Genomic DNA, 24,380 nt, shown 5'->3' with positions numbered 1-24,380 from the left:
CCACTTCGTGAAAAGCTGAGGCAAGAGCTGGATAAAATGACAACAATGGGAGTCATAGAAAAAGTGGAAGAGCCTATGGAGTGGGTTAATTCAATGGTGTGTGTGAAGAAAGCCAATGGTGATTTACGTATTTGTATGGATCCAAAGGATTTAAATGCACACATACAGAGAGAACATTATCAGATTCCGACACGGGAGGAAATTATAAGTGAGATGGCAGGTGCTAAGTTTTTTATGAAGCTGGATGCATCTCAGGGCTTTTGGCAGCTGAAACTACATGAGGACAGCACAAAGTATTGCACATTCAACACGCCCTTTGGCCGCTACTCCTTCTTGAGGATGCCATTTGGAATTTCCTCAGCTCCTGAAGTATTCCACAGGGCTATGGAACACGTAATCGAAGGCATCGAAGGAGTGCGTGTTTATGTGGATGACATTGTATTGTGGGGATCCACAATAGAACAGCAGAACAAGAGGCTCATGGACGTCCTACAGCGTGTAAGGAAGTATGGGCTCAAGTTAAATAGGAACAAGTGTCAGTTTGGAGCGAAGGAAATCACGTTCCTTGGAGATAAGCTGTCAGAAAGGGGTGTAGAACCAGACAAGAGTAAGATACAGGCAATACTCGAAATGCCCAGACCCACAGACAGAAAAGCTGTATTGAGAGTGATGGGAATGATCAATTTCGTCGGGAAGTTCATACCTAACCTGTCTTCAAAAACTGTTTATTTGAGAGAACTGTTGTGCGATAAAGGCGAGTTCAGATGGACAGCCGATCATGAACAAGAATGGGGAAGACTGAAGACTCTCCTCACCACAGAGCCTGTCCTGAGTTTCTTTGACCCGACAAAGAAGACAAAGATCTCGACAGATGCATCCAAAGATGGAATGGGTGCAGTTCTACTGCAGGCAGATGGAGAGAATTGGAGGCCAGTCGCATATGCCTCGAGAACGATGACTCCGACGGAACGTCGCTATGCACAGATTGAAAAAGAGTGCCTGGGCTTAGTGTATGGATTGGAGAAATTTCACGGCTATGTGTACGGCTTACCGACATTTGTGGCAGAGACAGATCACAAACCATTAATTGCCATCATTAAAAAGAACTTGAACCAAATGTTTCCAAGAATCCAGCGACTGATGATGCGACTGCAGAGGTATGATATGGAGCTAATGTACACTCAAGGGAAGCATCTAGGTCTGGCGGACGCACTGTCCAGAGCTGTGGAACAGAGTGAAAAAAGTGAAAGTTCCACAGAGGCTGATGTGACTCAGCATGTGAACATGGTAGCTGAAGCTCTTCCAGTCACAGACACAAAACTCAAACAGATTGCAATGGAGACTGGAAAAGATAAATGTCTGCAATTGGTCATCACACATCTGAATGAAGGTTGGCCTAGAGGAAAATGTGCTCAGTACTACAACATCAGAACAGAGTTGAGTGTTGTTAAGGGATGTCTGCTGAGAAAAGGCAGGATCATTATCCCTCAGTCACTGCGACAGGAGATGTTAAAAAAACTGCACGAGGGACACCTTGGGGCCGAGAAATGTAAAAGAAGGGCTAGAACTGCAATCTACTGGCCCGGAATAAACGCAGACATAGACAAGATGGTGTCAACCTGTGATACGTGCTTGAAGCATCATGCTAAGCAACAAAAGGAGCCAATGATCATCACTGATCCACCGGATGAACCATGGCAGAAAGTTGGAACTGACTTATTCTTTCTGGACGGACGAAACTATTTGCTGGTGATAGACTACCTGTCAAATTACCCAGAGATTGCGTTGCTGTCCAATACATCTTCTGCTTGTGTGATAACACACATGAAATCCATCTTTGCGAGACACGGCATTCCGCAGGTGGTTTGCAGTGATAATGGGCCATGCTACAGTGGAAGGGACTTCCAGAAGTTTGCTGAGGAATATGGGTTTCAACACGTGACATCGAGCCCATTATATCCACAGTCTAACGGAAAGGCAGAGAAAGGTGTTCACATTGTGAAACTACTACTCAAGAAAGCAGTGGACAGTCAATCAGATCCCTTACTTAGTGGTTAGATAATCTAGAAGTCATTTGTTGTAATAACTTATTCTTTATGTCTAATGGAAAGGGGATGTAGTGATAGTGTAGTTGTATAGAAACTAACCACTAGGTGTCAGTATTATACTTGCCTGTAGTATACAGAGACAGAGAGTTAGACCATCACATGTGTTGTTGCTGTTCCTGCTCGCAACCTGAAAGTGAATTAAAAGATAAGTTTAATTACAAACAGTTTCTTCATTGAAATAAGAAACATTACACAATGGTCCTTTTTTTAGAGTGTCATGTTTATTAGGATTAATCTCCAATCTTAATACAATATGCTATCCAATAACTGCACTCAGACCCACAGAATATTACTCGTGATCAAATCAAACCAGTTATTTTTTAACAATACTGACTCTGGGCTAGGAATATTTCTTTATTTGAGTGACTCAAGTTTGATTTAATGACAAATCTAAATATAAACAAATAAAAATAAAGAGAAATGACAGTTTGATTTTTTATTATTATTATCATCACTATTATTATTATTTTGTTCTGTCTGAAGAATGGAAAAAATAAAATTAAGCTATGTTTTCCGTATTTTTTGTTTTTGGATAAAAAATGAGCTTATGCATTTATGCTTGAGCGGCCCTGAAACGCCACTTTTCAACTCAGCCTGTCTTTACTGTGTATAACATCAAGCAGAATAAGAGTTCATCTGATGTACCTCTTTGCAAATTAGTGACAATGTTTCTTCATATTGTTTGGCTGTTGTGGCTATATTTTTTGGAAATATACATCTCATATAAAGAGCAACACTGCACTTCTCGGGTCGGTGGTGGGCAAAAGGCGGGAGCTGGTTGCTGAAACCATGCCCACCTAGCGCAACAGCGGTGATAGCAGCGGCAATCCACCTGTTACTCTAGTAGTCACACCATTAATTATGCAGAACTTTAAGGCTTAATATAATTTAAACGGATGAGTTATACAAAAATTCACCCCCTCACAGTTGTCATGAAGGGTAAAATTAGCTATATAGACCAAAATAATTTTTTGCACCAGGCTCTAAACGTTTCTGCTGTAAAGTTGGGCATTTTAACATGGGGAGTCTATGGGATTGACTCCCTTTTGCAGTCAGCCTCAGGCGGCCAGTCAAAACTACAGTTTTAGTCACTTCCTTATTGGCTTCACGAGAGAGAGTGGGAGGTTGCCGCTCAGATGTGACACGCGGCTCAATACGGGTAAAGAAGATAGTAATGTATAGTCAATAATATATCATAATCAGACTAAAGATGGGCCTAATGCCACCCACGCATGTGAAAGAAATGTAAAAAGCATAGTCTAAGCTTACTTGTTTTTACCCACATTTTTTTTCTGTTTCTCAGACAAAATGAAATAACAACAACATCAACAACATCAAAATGACGTTTGTCATTTTTCTTTACTACTTTTTGTTCGTATTTCAATTTCTTGTAAGCCACTCAAATAAAAAAAAAATATTAGATTTAAAACTTAAACTGAAAATAAAGATGCTGCCTCAACAACAAAAAAAGTTAAATTAAATAAATAACTAAATGAAATAAGTTTAAAACTACAAAAAAAAGAAAAAAAAATGAAAGAAATTATCTGTGAAATACAGAGTATTAAACAGTATTCGCAACGCGCGTCATGTATGGTGTTTTGATAATATTATAATGAGCCACGCCCACTGAATCCTACAGCCTACCGTTTGAACAATTTTCACCCAATCGGCCAACTGATATGCTGCTCATTAAAATTACTCGGCCAGTCTCAAATTATTTTATATTTGCCTGTTAAATTTTTATTTTGAGCAAATTTGAGTCGTGAGGTGTCAATAATGTTACCAGAGTTTGTAAATGGGTAAAGGACATGTTACCTGCAGAAGATAAATATGTCTGTGGGTATATTTGTAGTCTGTATCACAGATGCTAAAGTTGGATGCTCATCTGATGTTGTGTTGCTGTTAATTTGTTAATGTCTATCTTTTAGAGATTTTTCACATTTTTCTGATGCGAATGCCAAGCATTAGTTGCATTATATTGTTAATAGTACAATAGTCTCAAAGATAACTCTGTTCGTGTTTTCTGGATAATCGCAAATGTTGGTACAATTTAAATTAATTAAAGATTGTTTAAAGCAGTGGTTCTCAAAGTGTACGAGTGTACAGTACGAGTAGCACTAGTGGAGGAATCACTAAATTAAACAAATTAATGTTAATTAATGTTAATGTTAATTAATGTTAATGTATTTTTTTGGTGTTGTTGTTTCACATTTAAGTACAGTACAGTTTTTATTTTCACTTTTGGTACAAAACATTTTAATTTAATCATTAACTTTTTTTTTCATTTACCAGTATGTAGGCACAGTACAGTGTTAATGTTCAAACTGTGTATTTAAAATGCTGAAGTGGATGACAACAATAAATATTCTTATTAGGAATAAAACTGCCTCGTGTAAAACTGTGCAGAGCTGTAGCTAAATAGTTAGGCCTACTACACTGCTGAAATATAATGTTGTGAGAGCTTAGAGAGCCAAATATTTTTTTGAAGTGGTTGGTATAAAAAGTTTGAGAACCACTGGTTTACAAAAATGGTATATAATGAAATCCTACTTTTTAAGAACTTTTCAGTAAACCATTTCTTCTTTCGCCTTGTAGAGTCATTAAGGATCCATCTTATTATTGGCAAATTGCTAAGGAATTGTTTAGCTGCTACACTGCACTGTCACTTCCAGTAGAGATTCATTGACCTTTTGTGATAGGTTGTGATTTTACTTAGTTTAATAAAATGTACTTAATTTGATTTTATTTGTTTTACCAAATGTACTGTAATGTACAATGTATAATGTATAGTTAGGATTCTGATTAAAAAAGTGTAACTGGGGGCTCTGAAAACACTGCTTGTGAATAATTTGTTAATATTGCAAACATTCATCTGAATACATTAGTGTTTAATGAATAGTCTTGTGCACTTTGTTTCCAACCCCACTGTTATTGAACTGTAAAGCGAGAATTTTGTATGTGTTTTGCATAAATATTTCATAATATCAAAGTTGATATTTTATGAGTATTTATTGCAGGACCATACAGAATCCACACAAGTGGGAGAGAGTGGAGGGGACAGCATCAGAAAGGACCTAGATTTGGGACACTTTCAAGGATCACCCGAAGCACTATATCCACGAGGCTGTTGGTTCTAACATTTTATCAGAATTTGAAGAAACATTTCTACTTAAAATATTAAATGCATTTCATTCAAGGCAAAGTTTTTCTTGTGTAAATAATTAAGGTGACTGTCTCTTGTCAAATTTAGGGCCACCTTTGGCTGTCGACAAAAATCAAGATGGGTCACTGCTCCTATACCCCTTTACCACCAGCATGGTTCCTGTTGCAGGTTCCAGTCTCAAACAGTTCAACATTTTCACTGCACAAATGTACAAATCTCTTGTAATTAGACACATTAGTAAAACATGTTTTCTCACAAACTATAGTTTTTCACCAAAATAATAGATCAACTGGTTGTACAGCCATGGCTGCCAGTGATTTGATTTTTAACCTTTATGAATGTACAAGGTTAATCTAAATGCAAACTAGGTTCTAATTAAATATACAGTTGTGTATTCACCCATGTTGAAAGGTACGACGGTGAAACAACATCAGAACATCAATGTTGATCCAATTTGCAAAATCTAAACATAATCCGATGTTGATTCAGCCATGAATAAGCCTACGTTAAACTATGATGAAGAGGTGCAATCTTTAATATGTTTAAGTTATGGGCTATTGTACGTAAATACAAATTTTAATTCATTTGGCTAAAATGATCTGTGCTCAGTTAGACTGGTCTGTTTTAGTTTACCATTGATTTGATGAAAACTGTTCAAACGTACTGGCTGTAGGAATCAGTGTCTCATTATACTATTAGCATAACGCCGTAATTGAAGCACTCTCTGTGCAACCAAAACGGCGTTGTTCATGCACACTAAGCATCCGAAAACTGAAAAATGCCGCCTTCGGAGGACGCATTTGAAGATACGAAGGCATCAGAGCACGTCCGAAATCAGTGTTAGCTTCAGTTCCTATCTCCTGAGATGCCTTCATCTGGCCGGTTTTTAAAGGCAGCATAGATGTATCCTTCGCTGCCTTTTATATCCCACAATGCTGTGCATTCCATTCTGAAACGGTTAAGCCTAAAAATAAAGATGGCTTCTTAATAGTTGTGGTCGGTGCTCAGTTTGTGTGTAAATGTAAGTTTTTGATCAACGTTTTCCACTTTTGATGTCATTTCTGGCAGGAAATTAATTTTGCAGTATTTAAATATTCACTTAGTTATCACCAAAGCTCTCTATATTTTGCTGTAGATCATTAAACAGTTACTCTGCCACAGAAGCCTGTCCAAAATCAGTTTCATGAGGTGCCTTCATGCAAAAACCCTGCCTGCAAAGCCATTGCCTGATATGGCAGCGAGGCAGCAAGTCACCTGTCTAAGTTTTCGGATTCAGCCTAAAATGCCGTCAGATATGGCGTCATTGACGTATTTTTCAAGTTTTTTACGCCGTTTGTAATCACAACAGGCTTGTTTGAGATGCGCCTTGCCTTGCCTGAAATGTAGGTGAGAGTAGGCGGCTGCAGTAAGAGGAGGGGTCAAAAAAGACCTTTAAAGTTGGACACTTTCTGAATCTCACTGTTTTGTTGCCTGGAAACATCAGCAATGGAGGAGATCACGTTCGCGTTTTTAATCGCAGACGAAGTGGATGAAATAGAAATACCACTGTTAGTGTTTTTTTGTTTTGTTCTGAGCAAAAAGAAAGAAAAAATGGTATGTTATAACATTTTAGCACCATTTTAGCAAGGTTGATGAAAATATGATGAGTAAAATTACAATGCAATATTAGCTAATCAATGAACTTACAATGTTATTTAGAAGAATTGCTTATAACTTGTAAAACAACAACCAGGAACAACCAATTCACAGCTTTCTTGTAAGCACCATATCGCTGATAATGGCAGTATAATCCAAATGGAAAGAAAACATTTTTATGAGTTTAATAGTTTTGTCCCCAATAAAACCTTTAATCAAAAAAACGGCTTAATGTATTAACACAGTTAAATCCAAAGATGGATAATAGCAACTTTGAAAAAACCCCCCACTTTTATCTCATTGACAAAGTATGTTAATTAGTGGTCATGATACAGGGATATCTAACTTCATTACCTTGGTTGGATAGGAGTGGTTAAAGGGGGCCTATTATGCTCTTTTACAATGTCTTGAATTTGTAATTTTGGGGGTGTACTAGAACATGTTCTCATGCTTGGTCGTTCGAAAAACAATTTTTTCACATAATTTACATTATTAAAATACCTTTTTCCCCAGCTTGGCACAAATGTCTCAATCAGTTCTGGGTTTGATGAAGACCTGCCTTCCGGAAAACAAAATGTGTGGTGATTGGTTAGCTGTCCCAGTGTGTTGTAATTGGCGAACAACTCAGATGGTGTTTCAGTACTGCCCGCCCCTTGCCAAAGCAGCAAGTTCCCTCTGATAAGGATGGCATCAATATTGCCATATCAATTTGATATTGTTTTGGAAAACAACGCTGGAGTCCAAACAAGCTGTTTATTGTAGTTTTTGAAAAGGGATTTAAAAAAAATGAAATATCTCCCTTTGGGGTAGACTTGGATTTGTAACTTTTTAGATCTTTGTTATGCCCAAACATTCACACTACACACTGACTAAAATTCAAAAAGTAAAAAAGCATAATAGGACCCCATTAAGAATATCTGCTTGTTATGTCTGACATAATCCTTCACCACTTCTGTGACCTAATGCTCTGCCAGACATCCCCCAAAAAGCAACAAACTGATTCAGCTAAAATATTAGTGCCTGAGACACTGTGAGGACCGAGACTGTAGTGTGCACAGCAAATTACACTTAGCTTAAATATGTAATATTAATGAAATAGTGTCAATAAATGGTGGCTGAGATAGTATTCTCAAGTGAAATGAGTAGAGGCTTGGACCCGGAAACAGCAGTCCTAACATCATGACTTATTTTTCTTTGGGTCTCGCGATGGTCGCATGGGAGAGATGGCGGGTCGTGTGTCTGGTGGCTCTTTCCATGGAGGACATTGAAGACATCTACCTATTCAGAACCATGGTAACAGGTCTTGTGGTGATTGGAGTAGGATTTGTCCTGGGTTGTCAAAAAATTCAGAAAACAGGAACAGCTGTCCAAAGCTTCACAAGGCTGCCCGTCATGATTTGGAGACCAGAATGGACAAGAGAGTGACCGTGAAATTGGAATGTGGCTACTCGCCCCAAGACCAAACAATTGGAATGTTATCTTCTTTTGGCTCCTTCTACCAGCATGCCAAGGTCAGTGTTGGAATAACAACTCTCCCGGAGGAGCACTGCAGTGAGACGCTCTTGCGTTCCTCCCTCCACTTCCACAGACACCTGTTGATTGTCTCCATGGCAACTTGATGTGACACTATCACAATATGCGGACTGAGATATCTAGATTGAATTGCAACTCTCCAGGCCCACAAATACACAAACTCTTACATACATACACACACACATACGTACATATATACAAATATGCATTAACCCCCCCATCCTTCGCCTTCGCCGCTTTGTACCGCCAGTCTGAAAAGCGGGTCTGTGACCAGTGCCATAGGGCTGATGGACCAGACGGCTGCTTGCCTGCACCCTATTACCTCGATCCCCCAATTTCCATCCCCAGTTGCAAAGTCGTGTGTTTGTAATTGATTATGTGCTTTGTTGCTGAGGTGTTTTTCCTGTTCTCACACTGTACTCCCAATAGGAGCATAGTCTGGGTGTTGTTTTTTTTCTCCTCACTTTCCGAATGTAATGCTGTATTTCTTCCTCGATTCCCTGTCTTCCTGTCCGGTGTACCCCCTTGTCATATTGTATGTATGTATGTATGGACAGGTTGATGGCTAATTTCACTGGTACTTGTGACTAGTGACAATAAAGGGCTACTACTACTACTACTAACAAGAGGATTCTCCCAAGCCATCAAACTGACTTCATCAGAGCAAGAATGCCATTCCATAGCCAGAAGCGACGTCAGACAATTTTTTTCCCAGTGTTCTGACTTGCATGGTTCAAGTATTTGCTACAAGACTAGTACTGTGCACTAAAAAAGCAAGTAGGGTTATTTTTGATAATATGATGTACAATCATTTGCAATACCATTGGCAAAACCAGATACTGTATACTGCCATATACCTGTAGAAATCTTTTTTGTCCATCCATTTTTTCAAGTCACTCATTATTTCAAGCTTTGAAATTGGTTTAATCCAAGTCTTCTATAAAGACACATTCACTTTATATGATGAATAGATTTTACATAGGATTTTATTTACACACATAAATATTATGCCCCCAATTACCAATACAAAAATCTCAATCTTAAACATTTGCTCATTCTGTGTATTTGTGTCGTTAAAATAGGGTAGAACAAGGAAGCTTGATTTAAAATTTGATTTCAAAACTGAATTGAATAAAAAAAAAAGACAAGTACACAGTCAGTAATAAAATTATGAAACAAATGACCTCAATTCAGTTTGAAGTATTCAAAATATGACCACACTGAACAAGCAAAGATTTAAGAGCAATATACAATATGTTAGGCCTATTTATGTAGATAAATAAAACATTCCTTCTGTCATGCCACTCTTGAACAACAGACAGTGTCAGAAGCGTCTCGCTTCAAAAAGGACTGGAGTGCTGCTGAGTGGTCCAAAGTTATGTTCTCTGATGAAAGTAAATTTTGCATTTCCTTTGGATATCAGGTTCCCAGAGTCTGGAGGAAGAGAGGAGAGGCTCACAATCCACGTTGCTTGAGGTCCAGTGTAAAGTTTCCACAGTCAGTGATAGTTTGGGGTGCCATGTCATCTGCTGGTGTTGGTCCACTGTGTTTTCTGAGGTCCAAGGTCAACGCAGCCTGTTAAACTCCACGCGTGGTTTGTGTTTTGTTTTCATTGATCTGTGAACGTTTGTGTACTTTGCAGGTGTTGGTTGTTGTGCTCATTATCTTCTGATCTTTCTATCTTCAGAGTCAATTGGAGGCTTGTGTGCTATGTGCTTTGTTCTTTGTACTTCTAATATTTGTTGCGCTCTAACATGGGCGAGATTAGTTTGAGGTGTTGTTTACCTTTTCATTCGCTCGTAGATATCGGTTAATTACTTTTTTGGGAAGAGAACGCAGGTTAGTATATTGCGATATACACTGCACCCATAGCAGATGATTGTCTAGACACACCAGGTAAAAAGTGAGTGCCATCCCTTGTATTTCTGTTTTTTGTTAAGTAGTTTAGTTAGGGTGTCGGATGCACCGAAGATTCTGGTTTATGTTCTACATTTTTGTTTTGGTTAGATTAGGTTTAGATTAAGGATCGTTTTGTTATATTTTGTTCTGTCCTTTGGCGCCGCTTTTGTTCTTTTCCCATTTATTGTTTGTTTGTTTGTTTGCTTATATTATCACATTGTACATAGCGCAGATTATTATTGTTGTTTTGACTGGGTCCAGTGGCCTTTTGGCTTGTTGTAAATAAAGCCCAGATTATTTTTTTCCTTTGAAAGAGAGTCTGTCAAGTGTTCTTCCACCCCTACCCCACCTTCAGCAGTACGTTAATATATAAATGTTGCGGTACATGCCCTAGACCTTTTCAAGTTCGTAACATTAAATGGGGGCTCGTCCGAGATCTTTCAATTATATATTTTTTTCCCCGAGATATTAATTAATGCTGGTGTGGATTGTGGAATGTCCATGTTCATTTTTTTTTTTTTGAAGAGCTAGTGTTGTGCGAGGCAGTAACTAGTGTGTGGGGTCTAAAACGTTAGCTTCAGGAATAAGTATGGCTGATTTTGATTTAGACACCTTTGTCAGTGCACCTACGGTTGAGCAGTTAGATAAATGTAGAAAACATGATTTGCTGCATATCGCTGCTCATAATCAGATTGCTGTTTCGAGGCAGCAGCTTAAAAAAGAGATAGAAGTCTACTGTGTCCCAAAGTTTGGTGGAACTAGGTGTTTTAGTGTTGCCTGCAGTAGTCGGTGAAGGTTCCTTTGGTGCTGATGGTCGCCCTGGCGATGAGGAGCAAGGTGGAATGGCTGAGGTGGAGGATTCTGAGGCCAAGGCCATTCTGCCACCCTTTGAGCCTTTTTCTCAGGGCTCAGCTAAGTCTGGAGAAGGTGATGTGCGGCTTAAAGTCCGCTTAGTGCGAGTCCAAATGGAGGCGCACGAACGGACAGAAGACCGTCGGGCTGATATGGAGTTTCGACTTGAAGTCCGCAGACTCGAAATTGAGGCGGAGACGCAGGTTAAGCTGCATGAACTTGAATTGAGTGCAGCCAAAGTGACACCTGTTCCAGTTATGCATCTCTTACAGCCCGCTGATGCTTCGGTGGGGGCTGGCTCGGTGGGGACCAACTTTGAGGTCAGTAGACATATTCCTCTTGTGCCGCAGTTTCGGGAAACAGAAGTTGACTCATATTTTAGCGTGTTTGAGCGGATTGCATCCACACTTCATTGGCCTAAAGAGGTTTGGCCTTTGCTGTTACAGTGCAAGTTAACCGTTAAGGCTCAAGATTTTTGCGCTACATTGTCTGTAGAGGATAGCGTGAATTGTGAGGTAGTGAAAGCTGCAATTTTGCGTACATGTGAGTTGGTGCCAGAAGCCTATAGGCAACGGTTTAGAAGCCATAAGAAAAATTCCAGTCAGACATTCGTTGAATTTGCGAGGGAGAAAGGCATTTTATTTGACAAGTGGTTTACTTCGAGTAAGGCAGAGGATTTTAGAACCATGCGAGAATTAATTATTTTAGAAGAATTTAAAAACTGTATACCTGAGCGTGTTGTCGTTTATTCAAATGAGTGGAAAGTAACTGCTTTGTCTCAAGCTTCTGTCCTGGCAGATGAATTCCCATTGATGCATAAAAATGTGCTTATTCCTGAGCATTCTGAGAAAGCTGTGCCTCTTCAAGTGAATTTGAGTAGTTCCTCATGACCGAAACCAGTTAACTTGAAGTCAAAGGAAGATTGAGAATGTTTTTATTGCCACAAACCTGGGCATTTAATTGATGATTGTTTTGTGTTGAAACGAAAACAGAGTTCTGTACCTAAGAGTGCTGGATGTGTGAAACTGGTGGATTCTGTTAAACTCGAGCGTAGTGATGACCCTGATTCTAGCTACGCACCTTTTCTGATGGAAGGGTTAATTTCTGTTACTGGGAATTCTGCGGAACTGTTAAGAGTTAAATGCTGCGTGATACTGGGGAAATGCAGTCTTTTATTAGTGCTGAAGTACTGCCATTTTCTGAACATACTTTCTGTAGCAGTAATGTACTAGTACAGGGCATAGAGATGGGTCTCATTAAAGTTCCGTTGCTTCTGATTCACCTAGAATCAAAACTGTGTACAGGCTTTGTGAAAGTAGCTGTTCGTGAAAGATTGCCTGTGAATGGGGTAGAATTTATCCTTGGCAATAATTTAGCCGGTGGGAAAATCATGCCTTTGTTGGAAGTTTTTGATAATCCAGTTGCGTCATATCATCCTGATGAACTGTGTGAGGTCTTATCCTGACACTTTTCCAGTTTGAGTGGTTACGCGGGCTCAGTCTTGTAAGATAAATGTCGTTGATGATTTGGCTACATCTTTTATGGCACCTATTTTTCAATGATGTTTTATCTGATGAAAGTAAAACTATAGAATAATAATTTTTTCCTTGAGTTCCTTGAGTATAAATCTGTGCGTGACATGCAAGATAATTATTTCTGCCCAAAAGGAGGATAAAAGCCTTCAAAAGTGTTTTGTTGCTGCTGTTTTTTTTAAAGACAGCTCAAGAGAGAAAAGCTGCATATTATGTAGAGAACAACTTACTAATGCGTAAGTGGTGCCCTGATACAGATGATTACAGATACAGAATACATATTGCAGATGATTCTGAATGGGGTAGTGTGTATCAGATTGTGAATCCTTCCTGTTACCGACAGCATCTTTAGCTCATGATCACGATTTGTTGGGACATCTAGGAATTAAGAAAATTGATCATTGAATTTTGAGACATTTCTTTTGGCCTAGATTAAAAACTGATGTTACACAATTTTGTCTCACCTGCCGTACCTGTCACATTACTGGCAAACCGAATCAGGTCATTCCGTGTGCTCCACTTGTTCCTATTCCAGTGATAGTAGAACCGTTTGAGCACGTTAACGTCGATTTGGTAGGCCCTTTGCCTAAGTCTAAGACCGGTAGTCAGTTTTTATTGTTGGTAATGCGTACTGCAACCAGATTCCCGGAAGCAATTCCATTGAGGAAGATTACAGCGCCTGTTGTAACTAGAACACTGTTGAAGTTTCTTTCTACATTGGGTTTACCAAAAATTTTGCAGACAGATCAAGGCAATAATTTTCTTTTGAAGATATTTTCTCAAGTGTTGTGCAGTTTAAATATTTCCCGCAAGTGCCTATCACGATGAAATCCAGGGGGCGCTTGAGCGTTTCCACCAAACACTGAAGGCAATGCTCAGAAAGTACTGCATTTATACGGGTAAGGAATGGGATTAGGGTGTACCATTACTTTTGTTTGCGATCAGAGAAGCAGTTCAGGAAAACGTTGGATTCAGTCCTGCTGATTTAGTATTTGGACCAAGGTTGTCAACACAATCTTCCTTCCTTCCTTGAGATGGGGACAGCTATGCAAATTCAATTGTCAGTTGAACTTGATCGACATCAAGGTGAACGTTACCTCAGCGCAGATTAATTCTTTATCGTGTCATTGAAAGAAATACCATTCATTCATCATAACAATAAGGATAAATTGGCAGTTAAAGAACTAGGACCACCAAGACCAAATTTAAACATCAAACAAGTATATACAAAGGGCAGGAAGTCGAATAAACAAGGATATTCAAGGATTTGGTATGAGCGGAGAAAAGGGCTAATAGGCTGCGAAGTAGCTGGCGCTTTATTCTGCTAATTTACCACTGCATTTTGTTCCATCCCGAGAGTGTGACGGACATCACATGGACAACTACAGGTTTCACCGACAGGCATCATCTCTCGGAGAAGGTGAAAATACATGTAAGAGCAAAGAGGCATATGTATAGTAGGGAGCCTTGTAATGTAAGATAGTAATGTAATATAAGTGAGTAATTTAAGTAAGAAGTGTAATGTAAGTGAGTAATGTGTATAAGTGAGCAGTGTAATACAAATGAGTAGTGTAATATAAGTGAGTTGTGTAAGCAGTGATTTATGTGACCTTTAATTATTTCTTATCAAACTGAAATCGCAGTAACAAGTTTTTTTTGGAAAAACCACATCCTGGATTCAGTTTTCTTTTGCTGCTGAATTATATTAACATGTATATAGAAACATAAGGAGAGCAAGAGATTGATTCCTGATGTCAGTTTATTTTTAATAGTAGTTCAGTTCCCTTTACATCTTTAACTAGCCATTAATTTATCAATTGCATAGGTGACCTATCCTCATTAAGGATGCCCCCCCCCCCTGAGAAAATTGGCAGGAGCCGCCACTGTTCATTTGTATAAGTTAGGCTTATTTAAGAGCTCGCATCCAGTTTTCTGCTCACCACATTTGCGCAGGAATGATTAAAATTATGCAGAATACCTGCAATCCCGCGCAAACATTCAAACTGTAATTGACAGGAGACGGATCATTGTTAAACTCACTCGGAGGGAAGAGAGAGACGCAGATTGTATTGGTGTATATTCAGCTACTGTGGAAAATGAATAATGGAACCGTGTAAGACATTTTAGTATCAAAATATAGATATTTATGATAACACTACCATGTAGTTTGCTTCTCCATGCTTGGAATCCATCACGTTGAGCTTCCTCTATGTCTGATCAGCTCTTCACCCGATGCAGCAGCGCTGTTCCCGGTTCAGATATCAGCACTTTTATTGGTCCCTTCACGATCAGATATTTTTATTGGCTACAGAAGTGCTGTCAAAAATGTGAATATCAACTCAAATTGTGTGCATACTCAGTAAAGACCTATGATTTAAAAGTAACAAAGTAGATTATTTTGCTTAATTTGTACTTAAGTACAAGTAAAAGTACAGCTTTAATAATACACTCAAAAAAGTACAAGTACCCGAAAAAACTACAGTAACTTGAGTAGTTCCTTACCTCCCAGCACTGTAAATAAGTTCAGTGCACACAGACTGAAGTAGTTTAAGTCTGTGTTAAAAAAAAAAAAACACCAATCAAAAATTAGAATACTTCACAAGACCAATAAAAAAATGTGTGACTTATTGGTCTTCTGGAAAGTATGTTTATTTACTGTAGATGTACTCAATACTTGGTAGGGACTCCTTTTGCTTTATTTACTGCTATAACTCGGTGTTGCATAGAGGTGATCAGTTTGTGGCATTGCTGAGGTGGTATGGAAGCCCAGGTTTGCCTGCAGCTCATCTGCATTTTTTGGTCTCTTGTTTGTCATTTTCCTCTTCACAATACCCCATAGATTTCTTCCTTCCACTCAACTTTCTGTTAACATGCTTGGATACAGAACTCTGAACAGCCAGCTTCTTTGGCAATGAATGTCTGTGGCTTACCCTCCTTGTGAAGGTTGTCAGATCAGCAGTCTTCCCCATGATTGTGTAGCCTAGTAAACCAAACTGAGAGTTCATTTTGAAGGCTCAGGAAACCTTTGCAGGTGTATTGAGTTGATTAGCTGATTTGCATGTCACCATATTCTAATTTGTTGAGATAGTGAATTGGTGGGATTTTGTTAAATGTGAGCCAAAATCATCACAATTAAAAGAACCAAAGACTTAAACTACTTCCTTCTGTGTGCATTGCATTTATTTAACAAAAGGTTAGAAAAGTGTAATGAAAAACTACTAAATCCACTAAGCTTGTCGTCGTTGTTGCTATTTCAAACTCCCCAAATCGACTTTTTGTAGAACTTCCTTGTTTCTCCTTAGAACAACTTATCTTAGCTCTTAGATTTTAGCCCTTACAGTTGACCACAACTGATAAGAACATTGTAACTTAGCGCACAGTATGACAACAACCCTTACTTCTATCAATATTAAACTTTTTCTTCAGATGACAAAACCTACAGTACAAATACACAGACAACTTCCCCTGCCCAGTGAACACTGACTGGTGAGATCAATTCAGAAAACTGTAACAAAAACCTTTTATTGGGATTCAGGAATCATTTGGCAGCTCAATGTCTTAGTATACAACATAAAATAAATTAATAAAATAAAATAAAAATAAGCTTTATGAAATGATCTTACAGTAGATGAAGTAGATGATCTTACAAGAGAAGTAAAAAAAAATAAGATAGGTATGTAACATGTGGGATTACAAATTTATAAAATGTTAAATCTAGGTTCCAATGTAATAGCATATGAACTGAAAACGTTTTGATATACATTTTGAGGTAAATCAGGAAAATCAGGTGTCTGAGATAATGTCCCTTTTGTCTTTGTGCTCTTCCTTGCCATTTGGCTTTTTAAGCTTAAAGCACAGCTGTGCCTTTTGTCTCTATGATAATGTGAAGGTATCAGCAATACTGTCAGGCAACTCTGTATTTAAATGACAGTTATGCTGATGAGATCAAGGCTGGGAAGATGCCAGTTACTGGCACTTTCCTGATTGCATTTGCATGCTTTGTTCAAAGTGTCTCCACCTCTACCGTATGGATCCCTCCCACTTGAATGTATATAATCTACAATGTCTTAAGGACAAGTTAGACTTTTGATGACTGCAGCACCACACAGAGCATTCTCAATAAAGAATCCTGCTGAAGATTACCCAAGAGTCTAAATAAATTGGACAAATTTAATTTACAGTAGTTTATGCAGGTTCATTTCAATAAATTAGAATGCTGTGGAAGAGTTCATTTATTTCAGCAATTCAACTCAAATTGTGAAACTTGTGTATTAATAAAACCCCCTTTATTACACCGGAGTCTTCCTTGTGTTGATAATTCAGTTAGAGGGTCTACAAGTTAACAATATCTCTAAAATCCTTCAGATTGGTCAGACTACAACTTCCTTCAGTTAATGTAATTCTTACTCATTCAACAATCTTCCATGATTGTGCTTTACAGTCCAGGTGAAATTCCAGGCTGGTGCCCCATAAAATACTAGGGCCAACACTTTCAATATTTAGTTAAGCCCAAAGCCATTACACTAGTGGGGCAACTTAGTCACTGCACAAGTGTTTCTTAGTCAAACCTCAACAAAATGGGAGCAGATCTTTTGAATAATGTTGAGGATTTTAAGCGATTTAATGACCAAGAATGTTCTGATAAACTACCAAGTTTTCATTTGATTTCTCTGCATCAGTCTGTCATCAGATGAGCCAAGTAATAAGCACACTACTACAAAACACTTCTTTACATTGCTCAGGGGCACACGTCAGTTCTGTTATGGTGTTAACTGGAATTATATTCGCAAACAAAATAGATATTATTATTAAGGATTTCTCAGCAGCAGAACTGAATGGGAGACTTTGTCGAATTCATACTCTAGATTAATACTGTCACATGGAATTGATGTTGATGGTGTTGAAATTATGCAGCCAAGTGATGATATCTCAGATCATTATTTAGTTTTTGCCAAACTTCATATAGCCAAAATTGTAAATTCTACTTCTTGTTACAAGTATAGTAGAACCATCACTTCTACCAAAAAAGATGGTGCGCAGCTGGAGGAAAACAAAACTAGAGGCATTTCGTATTGCTTGGCGGGAAAGTAACCTATCCTACAGAAAAGCATTAAAAACTGCTAGGTCTGATTACTTTTCTTCTCTTTTAGAAGAAAACAAACATAACCCCAGGTATTTATTTAATACAGTGGCTAAATTAACGAAAAATAAAGCCTCAACAAGTGTTGACATTTCCAAACATCACAGCAGTAATGACTTTATGAACTACTTTACTTCTAAAATCGATACTATTAGAGATAAAATTGTAATCATTCAGCCGTCAGCTTCAGTATCGCATCAGACAGTGCACTATAGATCCCCTGAGTAACAGTTCCACTCATTCTCTACTATAGGAAAGGAAGAATTGTATAAACTTGTTAAATCATCTAAACCAACAACATGTATGTTAGACCATATTCTATCTAAGCTCCTAAAAGAGGTGCTTCCAGAAGTCATAGATCCTCTTCTGACTAATATTAATTCCTCATTGTCATTGGGATATGTCCCCAAAACCGGCTGTTATTAAGCCTCTCATAAAAAAAAACACAACTTGACCCCAAAGAACTAGTTAATCATAGACCGATCTCGAATCTCCCTTTTCTGTCCAAGATACTAGAAAAGGTAGTATCCTCACAATTATATTCCTTCTTAGAGAAAAATGGTATCTGTGAGGATTTCCAGTCAGGATTTAGACCATATCATAGTACTGAGACTGTTTTCTTTAGAGTTACAAATGACCTTCTCTTATCATCTGATTGTGGTTGTATCTCTCTATTAGTGTTATTGGATCTTAGTGCTGCGTTCGACACTATTGACCACAACATTCTTTTGCATAGACTAGAACACTTTGTTGGCATTAATGGAAGTGCATTAGCATGGTTTAAATCGTACTTATATGACCGCCATCAATTCGTAGCAGTGAATGAAGAGGTATCACATCGATCACAAGTGCAGTATGGAGTACCTCAAGGCTCAGTACTAGGGCCGCTACTCTTCACGCTTAACATGTTACCCTTGGGAGATATCATCCGGAAATGTGTTGGCGTTCACTGTTATGCTGATGATACTCAGCTCTATATTTCTTTGCGACCCGGTGAAACACACCAATTTGAAAAACTAAATGGAATGCATAGTAGATATAAAAACTGGATGACGAGTAATTTCTTACTGCTAAATATGCATCTAAATATGGTTTAAATATGGATTAAAGACCCATCTCTTTAACCTGGCTTACACACACTAATATCCAAATCCATAAAATGATTTTTAGACTGCATTAATTAGGTAAACTGGAACCACTTCCCATAACACCCAACGTACTTGCTACATTATAAGAATGGCATCTACACTAACATTAGTCCGTTTCTCTCTTATTCAGAAGTCACCGTAGCCACCAGATCCAGTCTGTATCCAGATCAGAGGTTTTTCTCCATTCTGTCACCGATGGAGTTTTGGTTCCTTGCCTCTGGCTTCACTTCATTTACAGCGATATCGTTGACTTGATTGCGGATTAATGCACCGACACCATTTAAACTGAACAGATATTAATTACATCACTGAATCCAATGATTAACTGCCTTTAACTCATTTTGCATTTACACCATTTTCCTAATGAATGTGGTTCAGTTGCTTTGATGCAATGTACTTTGTTTAAAGTGCTATATAAAAAGGGGAGTTGGACTGTCAAAGAAACATTCCTGTGAAATCAAGAAACTCCACAAAAATATTTTAAATTCAAAGCTTTATTAGGCTTACACCAAGGAAGCTATTGAGGTCAGTTCATTCTGGTGTCAAGAAGAATGACACTTCAGAGTCCACTCATCTGCTCAGTCAAGTGGTTACCTAGGAGACGGAGGATAATGCAGGAGAAGACCATAACTTACGGGCACGGGGACCAAAGCCTGAAGCCTTAGGATATGGAGGCATGAGAGGGTATTTCACAGTTGGAGACCCAGACTTGATAGGTAGTTGACCGTAGAACGGTGGGTACATTGGATAACCTGGATACTGGTGTTCAGGCTGGTATGTGGTAGTTGTGGTCGTTGCAGGAGTGGTCACTTCTACTGGGCTGTGGAAGCCAGTCATGTAAGGAGGCAGCTTTGGGTACCAGGGATATTGTGGTGGTTGTGCTGCTGGGGGAGCAGCTGGGTCACCTTTAGGGTAGAAGGGATCAAATATTGGCATGGGATACTTGGGAGGGTACATGGGTTGCTGGAAAGGATATCGAAGAGGAGCAGCTGTAGGTTGCTCAGTGGGAGGCAGGGTAGCAGGTACACCAGGGTATGGAGGATACCTCCAGGGTCCTCCAGAAGGGAAACGGTCAAACATCGGTTGCAAGACAGTTGGGTCATGGAGAGGTGTGGTTGGGGCTACAGTTGGGGTTATGGTTGGCTGTGCCAGAGGACAGGAATGAATCACTTCCTGGTCACCGTACATCAAAGGGAGTCGCCTTTCATTATCCTGAGCAAGACAAGTAAACCGTAGAGTATTATAATAAAGCCACACGTCAAACTACAAGTCACTCAGTTCTTCTTACAGTCATTTCCCAACAGCTTCCGGTGAATGGTGCAGTGATAAACAGCAAACCAGCAGAGGTCTCCAATGTAAATGAGCATTGAGTGTACTTCAGAAGCAGAGGCTGCCATGATCCATCAACTAAAAGCAGAGAACCAGAGTCAAGCTATAGGTCGGATCAACAATTAGACTGACTGCAAAGAATTAGAGGACTTGCCTTTAACTTTAACATCATCTGCCCTGACACAAGATTTGACGATCATGCCAAAGGAGAAGCAAGACACAGTAGGGAGGGGACGGCTCACAGGGCAAGACACTTGCACTGGAGCTCCCATTATAATGAGTGGCAGAATATATCTCGCACCCTGTTAGGAGATTGAGAAAGAGCCTTCCAGACAAACTCACAAAAGGCATCACATGGATGAAACCGAGACAGAGCACTTCTCACCTTCAGCACACACACTAACCTGTTGTCTGACATGACAGCCCCTGTATGGAGCAACAAGAGAGACATCCCTGCGTGCCCGCTTCAGTGAGAAGCCACAGCTAGCTGGCATCTCAGACAAAGGCACTGGTGACTCCTCTCCTGATGGTTGAGAAACTTATGGTTTATTAAAAATAAAAATAAAAACCCACCCCCATCAACCACCCTCACACACACACCTCACCTCGGTCAATTAGAAAATGTGGCACTCTCGGTCCTGGAATACGCAAAATCATTGAATCATTGCTACATTGCACAGAAGAATGCAGATGGTGCAGCTTAGTGCTAGCGGAGTTTAACCAAGCTTAAAGAGAGGAGAACGAAAGTTAAGTTAGAGTCCCCACTTTAAAAAAAAAAAAGAAAAAAAAAGGGGGGGGGGGGGGGAGGTCTCATTTTAAGTTTAAGATCTCAAAGTTACCTTCGTCATTTGACTGGTGACCTTCATACTCTGCTAACCTCAATGGGGATACTTTTACATCATTATAAGATACTGAACCTTTACCGCCAATTAAAAGTTTGCCAAAGTGGACCGGGTTTTCAGGGACTGCTCCATATGCAGCACCAGCTTCTAAAAGGGACTCAGGATAAGCCCTTAAAGAAGAACACAGTGAAACCACAGCCATTGTGAAAAGTAAAATCCCCTTTGCCCAAGGCATGGTAAGTTTTCAAGCAGACCCCAAGAAATTTACAGTTATTGGAAAACCCTTCACTCTACTGCTTAGTAAGTCTGCTGAGAAAGCTCTGCTATTTGTACTCATGTTTGAATCACTGAGCGACCAATCAAATCTGTTCATCAATCAGCTTGTTGTTTTCACCTGTGGCTCATTATGGGGTTAAAACAGGCACTGGGTCCCAATTTTCATACACAATTATTTGAGAATTTAATCTATGAGATGGAGTTCTCTAGATGAACTCAGGAGGGCAGCAATACACCTTTTGAAGTGTCTAAGCTAATGCAAATCACACAAGAAGAAGAAGAAGAAGAAGAAGAATAAGAAGAAGAAGAAGAAGAAGAAGAAGAAGAAATGTTCATACACTGTAAAAAATTTAAAGCTGTTTCAACTAATTATTATTTCGTAACAAGTTCCATAGATATTTTATATTCAGTCAATTTCAGTCTTCAAATGGTTGCCTGAATTGTTATTTTTTAGTTGGCTTAACCTTTACTGAAATAGTTTCATAGTACATTCAACTAAAATGATTTAATTGGTCAAACATTTAGAAAACTACAGCTAATTCTGTCAATTAAAATGTAATGATCCATGTGTTTCATATGTTACCTCAACGAAGATTTATTAGTGAAGTGACATTCAGCCAAGTATGGTGACCCATACTCAGAATTTGTGCTCTGCATTTAACCCATCCGAAATGCACACACACAGAGCAGTGAACACACACACACACACACTGTGAGCACACACCCGGAGCAGTGGGCAGCCATTTATGCTGCGGCGCCCGGGGAGCAGTTGGGGGTTCGATGCCTTGCTCAAGGGCACCTAAGTCGTGGTATTGAAGGTGGAGAGAGAACTGTACATGCACTCCCCCCACCCACAATTCCTGCCGGCCCGGGACTCGAACTCACAACCTTTCGATTGGGAGTCCGACTCTCTAACCATTAAGCCACGACTTCCTTATATTTGGGCATCATAAGAAATTGCTGTGGATCTTATTATGTTTTATATTGCGTTTAAGAAAATTATTATCTGGTGTCTATCAATCACTAAAACAAACACATTACAACACATAATAGCCTTTATTTAATAACATTTATAAAATTTTATAATATTTGTCATACAGACTAAACATGCAGGCTTAAAGGGATAGTTCACGCAAAAATGGAAATTTGCTGTTAATTGACTCACCCTCAAGCCATCGAGTTAACTTCAATTGAACTGTAAAGGAAATTTTTAGGTGAATGCAATAAAATTCATAAATTGCATGTCTCTGGCTGCCGGCTTTTGAGAGTCAAATAAACATATACAGGCAAAGCTAAATTACAAAAGGCTCCTGAGGACACATTAGCTGAGTTTCCACTGTCTGCCAAAAACGGGTTTGCTAGTGCGTACCATCGACAGTTGCGTTTCCACTGTCACTTCCGGTGCTTTATCGTGCCTCGTTGGTGCTTCCTAGGTTTCCTAGGTTTATTCAATCAAGGAAAACCTTGAGCCAAAGCGGGCCAGCTGGGGCTAGAGGAGTGGTTATGAACAAAAGCAGAGTTTCTCTGCATCTGTAGAGTGTTTGCGCCATGGATCATTTCATAAAGCTATAACATCATTCAAACAGCTAAAACAACAACTTTGAAAACTTAAAAATAAGTTGAGCTCAAAACTCAATTTCAGTAAGCAGCGAGTGTTTGAAATAACTTGATCCAATATGGATTATAATCACCATACAAGGCAGAAATATTAATAAGCGATGCAAAAGACTAGGCGTTAACATTACCATAGTAAACAAATGCGACTACTTGAAGAAATCAGACATCAGCTTCTTATTCTCTATCACAATGGTGTATTTATTTAGTAACATATTCTATCTGTCATAAGTCTCATCTCGAGGCTTTAGCTCCGCATAAATGTCATAAAAATATAATAGGCCTAATGTTTTTTTTTGCTCTGAAGCTTTTAGAAAAATATAGAAATTATAATTCTTTCTAAATGTGATGTATATAGGCTATTGTGACTTCAAATAAACAGAAACAGACTCGACTGAAAAAGCAGGCTGTACATAACATTTTAATTCTGTGTGACTTAATTTTCAATCCTGATCAATAAATTAATCATGATCAATGTATCACTTATTATAGTAAAACATAGATCCTTTTGTTTTAAATATTTAATTTTTAAAAAATTATGTTACATGACACAAGAGGCGTGTAAAGGGCGGGTTTTAGTGAAGCGAAGTGGAGCTTCTGTTAGGACAGTGGAAGGTAAATCAATTATATTTACTTAATTATTCAATAAATCAATGTTATTGCGAATGTTAATGTACTTGTTCATCATTGTGTCAGTGTTTTATTCGCAAGAACAACAAAGTGAGGAAACACTCTCTGTAGAGCAGCTCGTCTGTTTAGGGCTATAATGTACAAACAGGGCTGGGAAGTTTACTTTTAAAATGTATTTAACTACAGATTACAAAATACAAGCTTTAAAAAGTAATCAGTAACGTATTTCATTAGATTACTCAGGTTTAGTAACTTAATCTCAATACTTTAGAATTCTCTGAAATACTTAAGCTTTGTAACACAAAGGAACATATTAAAGGGATAGTTCACTCTCAAATTAAATTTTGGTATGTTTTAGCTTACCTCAAGGACATCCAAGATGTAGGTTTCTCTGTTTCCTCAGTATTTCCCATTTTGATATTTTTAGGTCCAACCGTTCTTGTCTGTGACTCACATAATGGATGTCTATGGTCACCACTTCAAAGAGCATGCACAGAGGAGTCAAAATTAAACAATTCCCCATCGTAAGTACACATTGATGACCTAAGACACGAAACGAGCGGATTGTGTAAGAAAACAAACAGTATTTATATCGTTTTTACCTCTTGTACACAACCACGTCAAACTGATCTGAGTGCGCTAGTGCTTCCCGATGTGACGTGCGCGCGTGGTCTGGCTT

At 38.8% G+C, this 24,380-nt stretch overlaps 2 protein-coding genes across 2 annotated transcripts in view; one reads left to right on the top strand and one right to left on the bottom strand.

Moving 5' to 3' along the window:
• LOC132119424 (DNA-binding protein inhibitor ID-1-like) overlaps nucleotides 1–24,380 on the top strand; it is a 300,095-nt gene that overhangs the window by 109,006 nt on the left and 166,709 nt on the right. The gene's annotated exons all lie outside the window — the stretch shown is intronic.
• LOC132119419 (uncharacterized) lies at nucleotides 19,489–21,474 on the bottom strand. The gene is made up of 6 exons (XM_059529346.1): nucleotides 21,179–21,474; nucleotides 20,945–21,064; nucleotides 20,744–20,862; nucleotides 20,494–20,641; nucleotides 20,299–20,417; nucleotides 19,489–20,222 (listed from the first exon to the last, which is right to left on the bottom strand). Exons 1-6 carry the CDS (start codon nucleotides 21,414–21,416, stop codon nucleotides 19,605–19,607), a joined length of 1,362 nt encoding a protein of 453 aa, XP_059385329.1. The 5' UTR covers nucleotides 21,417–21,474; the 3' UTR covers nucleotides 19,489–19,604.

This window comes from Carassius carassius, chromosome 38 (genome assembly GCF_963082965.1).
Source record: "Carassius carassius chromosome 38, fCarCar2.1, whole genome shotgun sequence".
Taxonomy (NCBI): domain Eukaryota; kingdom Metazoa; phylum Chordata; class Actinopteri; order Cypriniformes; family Cyprinidae; genus Carassius; species Carassius carassius.
Note: the sequence above shows the minus strand (reverse complement) of the source record. Positions and strands in the feature narration are given on the sequence as shown.

Coding starts and splice junctions, on each gene's coding strand:
- LOC132119419 (XM_059529346.1), bottom strand. CDS start 21,416: ATGCCTTGGGCAAAGGGGATTTTACTTTTCACAATGGCTGTGGTTTCA. Junction 20,863..20,944: donor ACATTTTCTAATTGACCGAG/GTGAGGTGTGTG, acceptor CTCAACCATCAG/GAGAGGAGTCACCAGTGCCT. Junction 20,642..20,743: donor GCTGTCATGTCAGACAACAG/GTTAGTGTGTGT, acceptor ATCTCCTAACAG/GGTGCGAGATATATTCTGCC.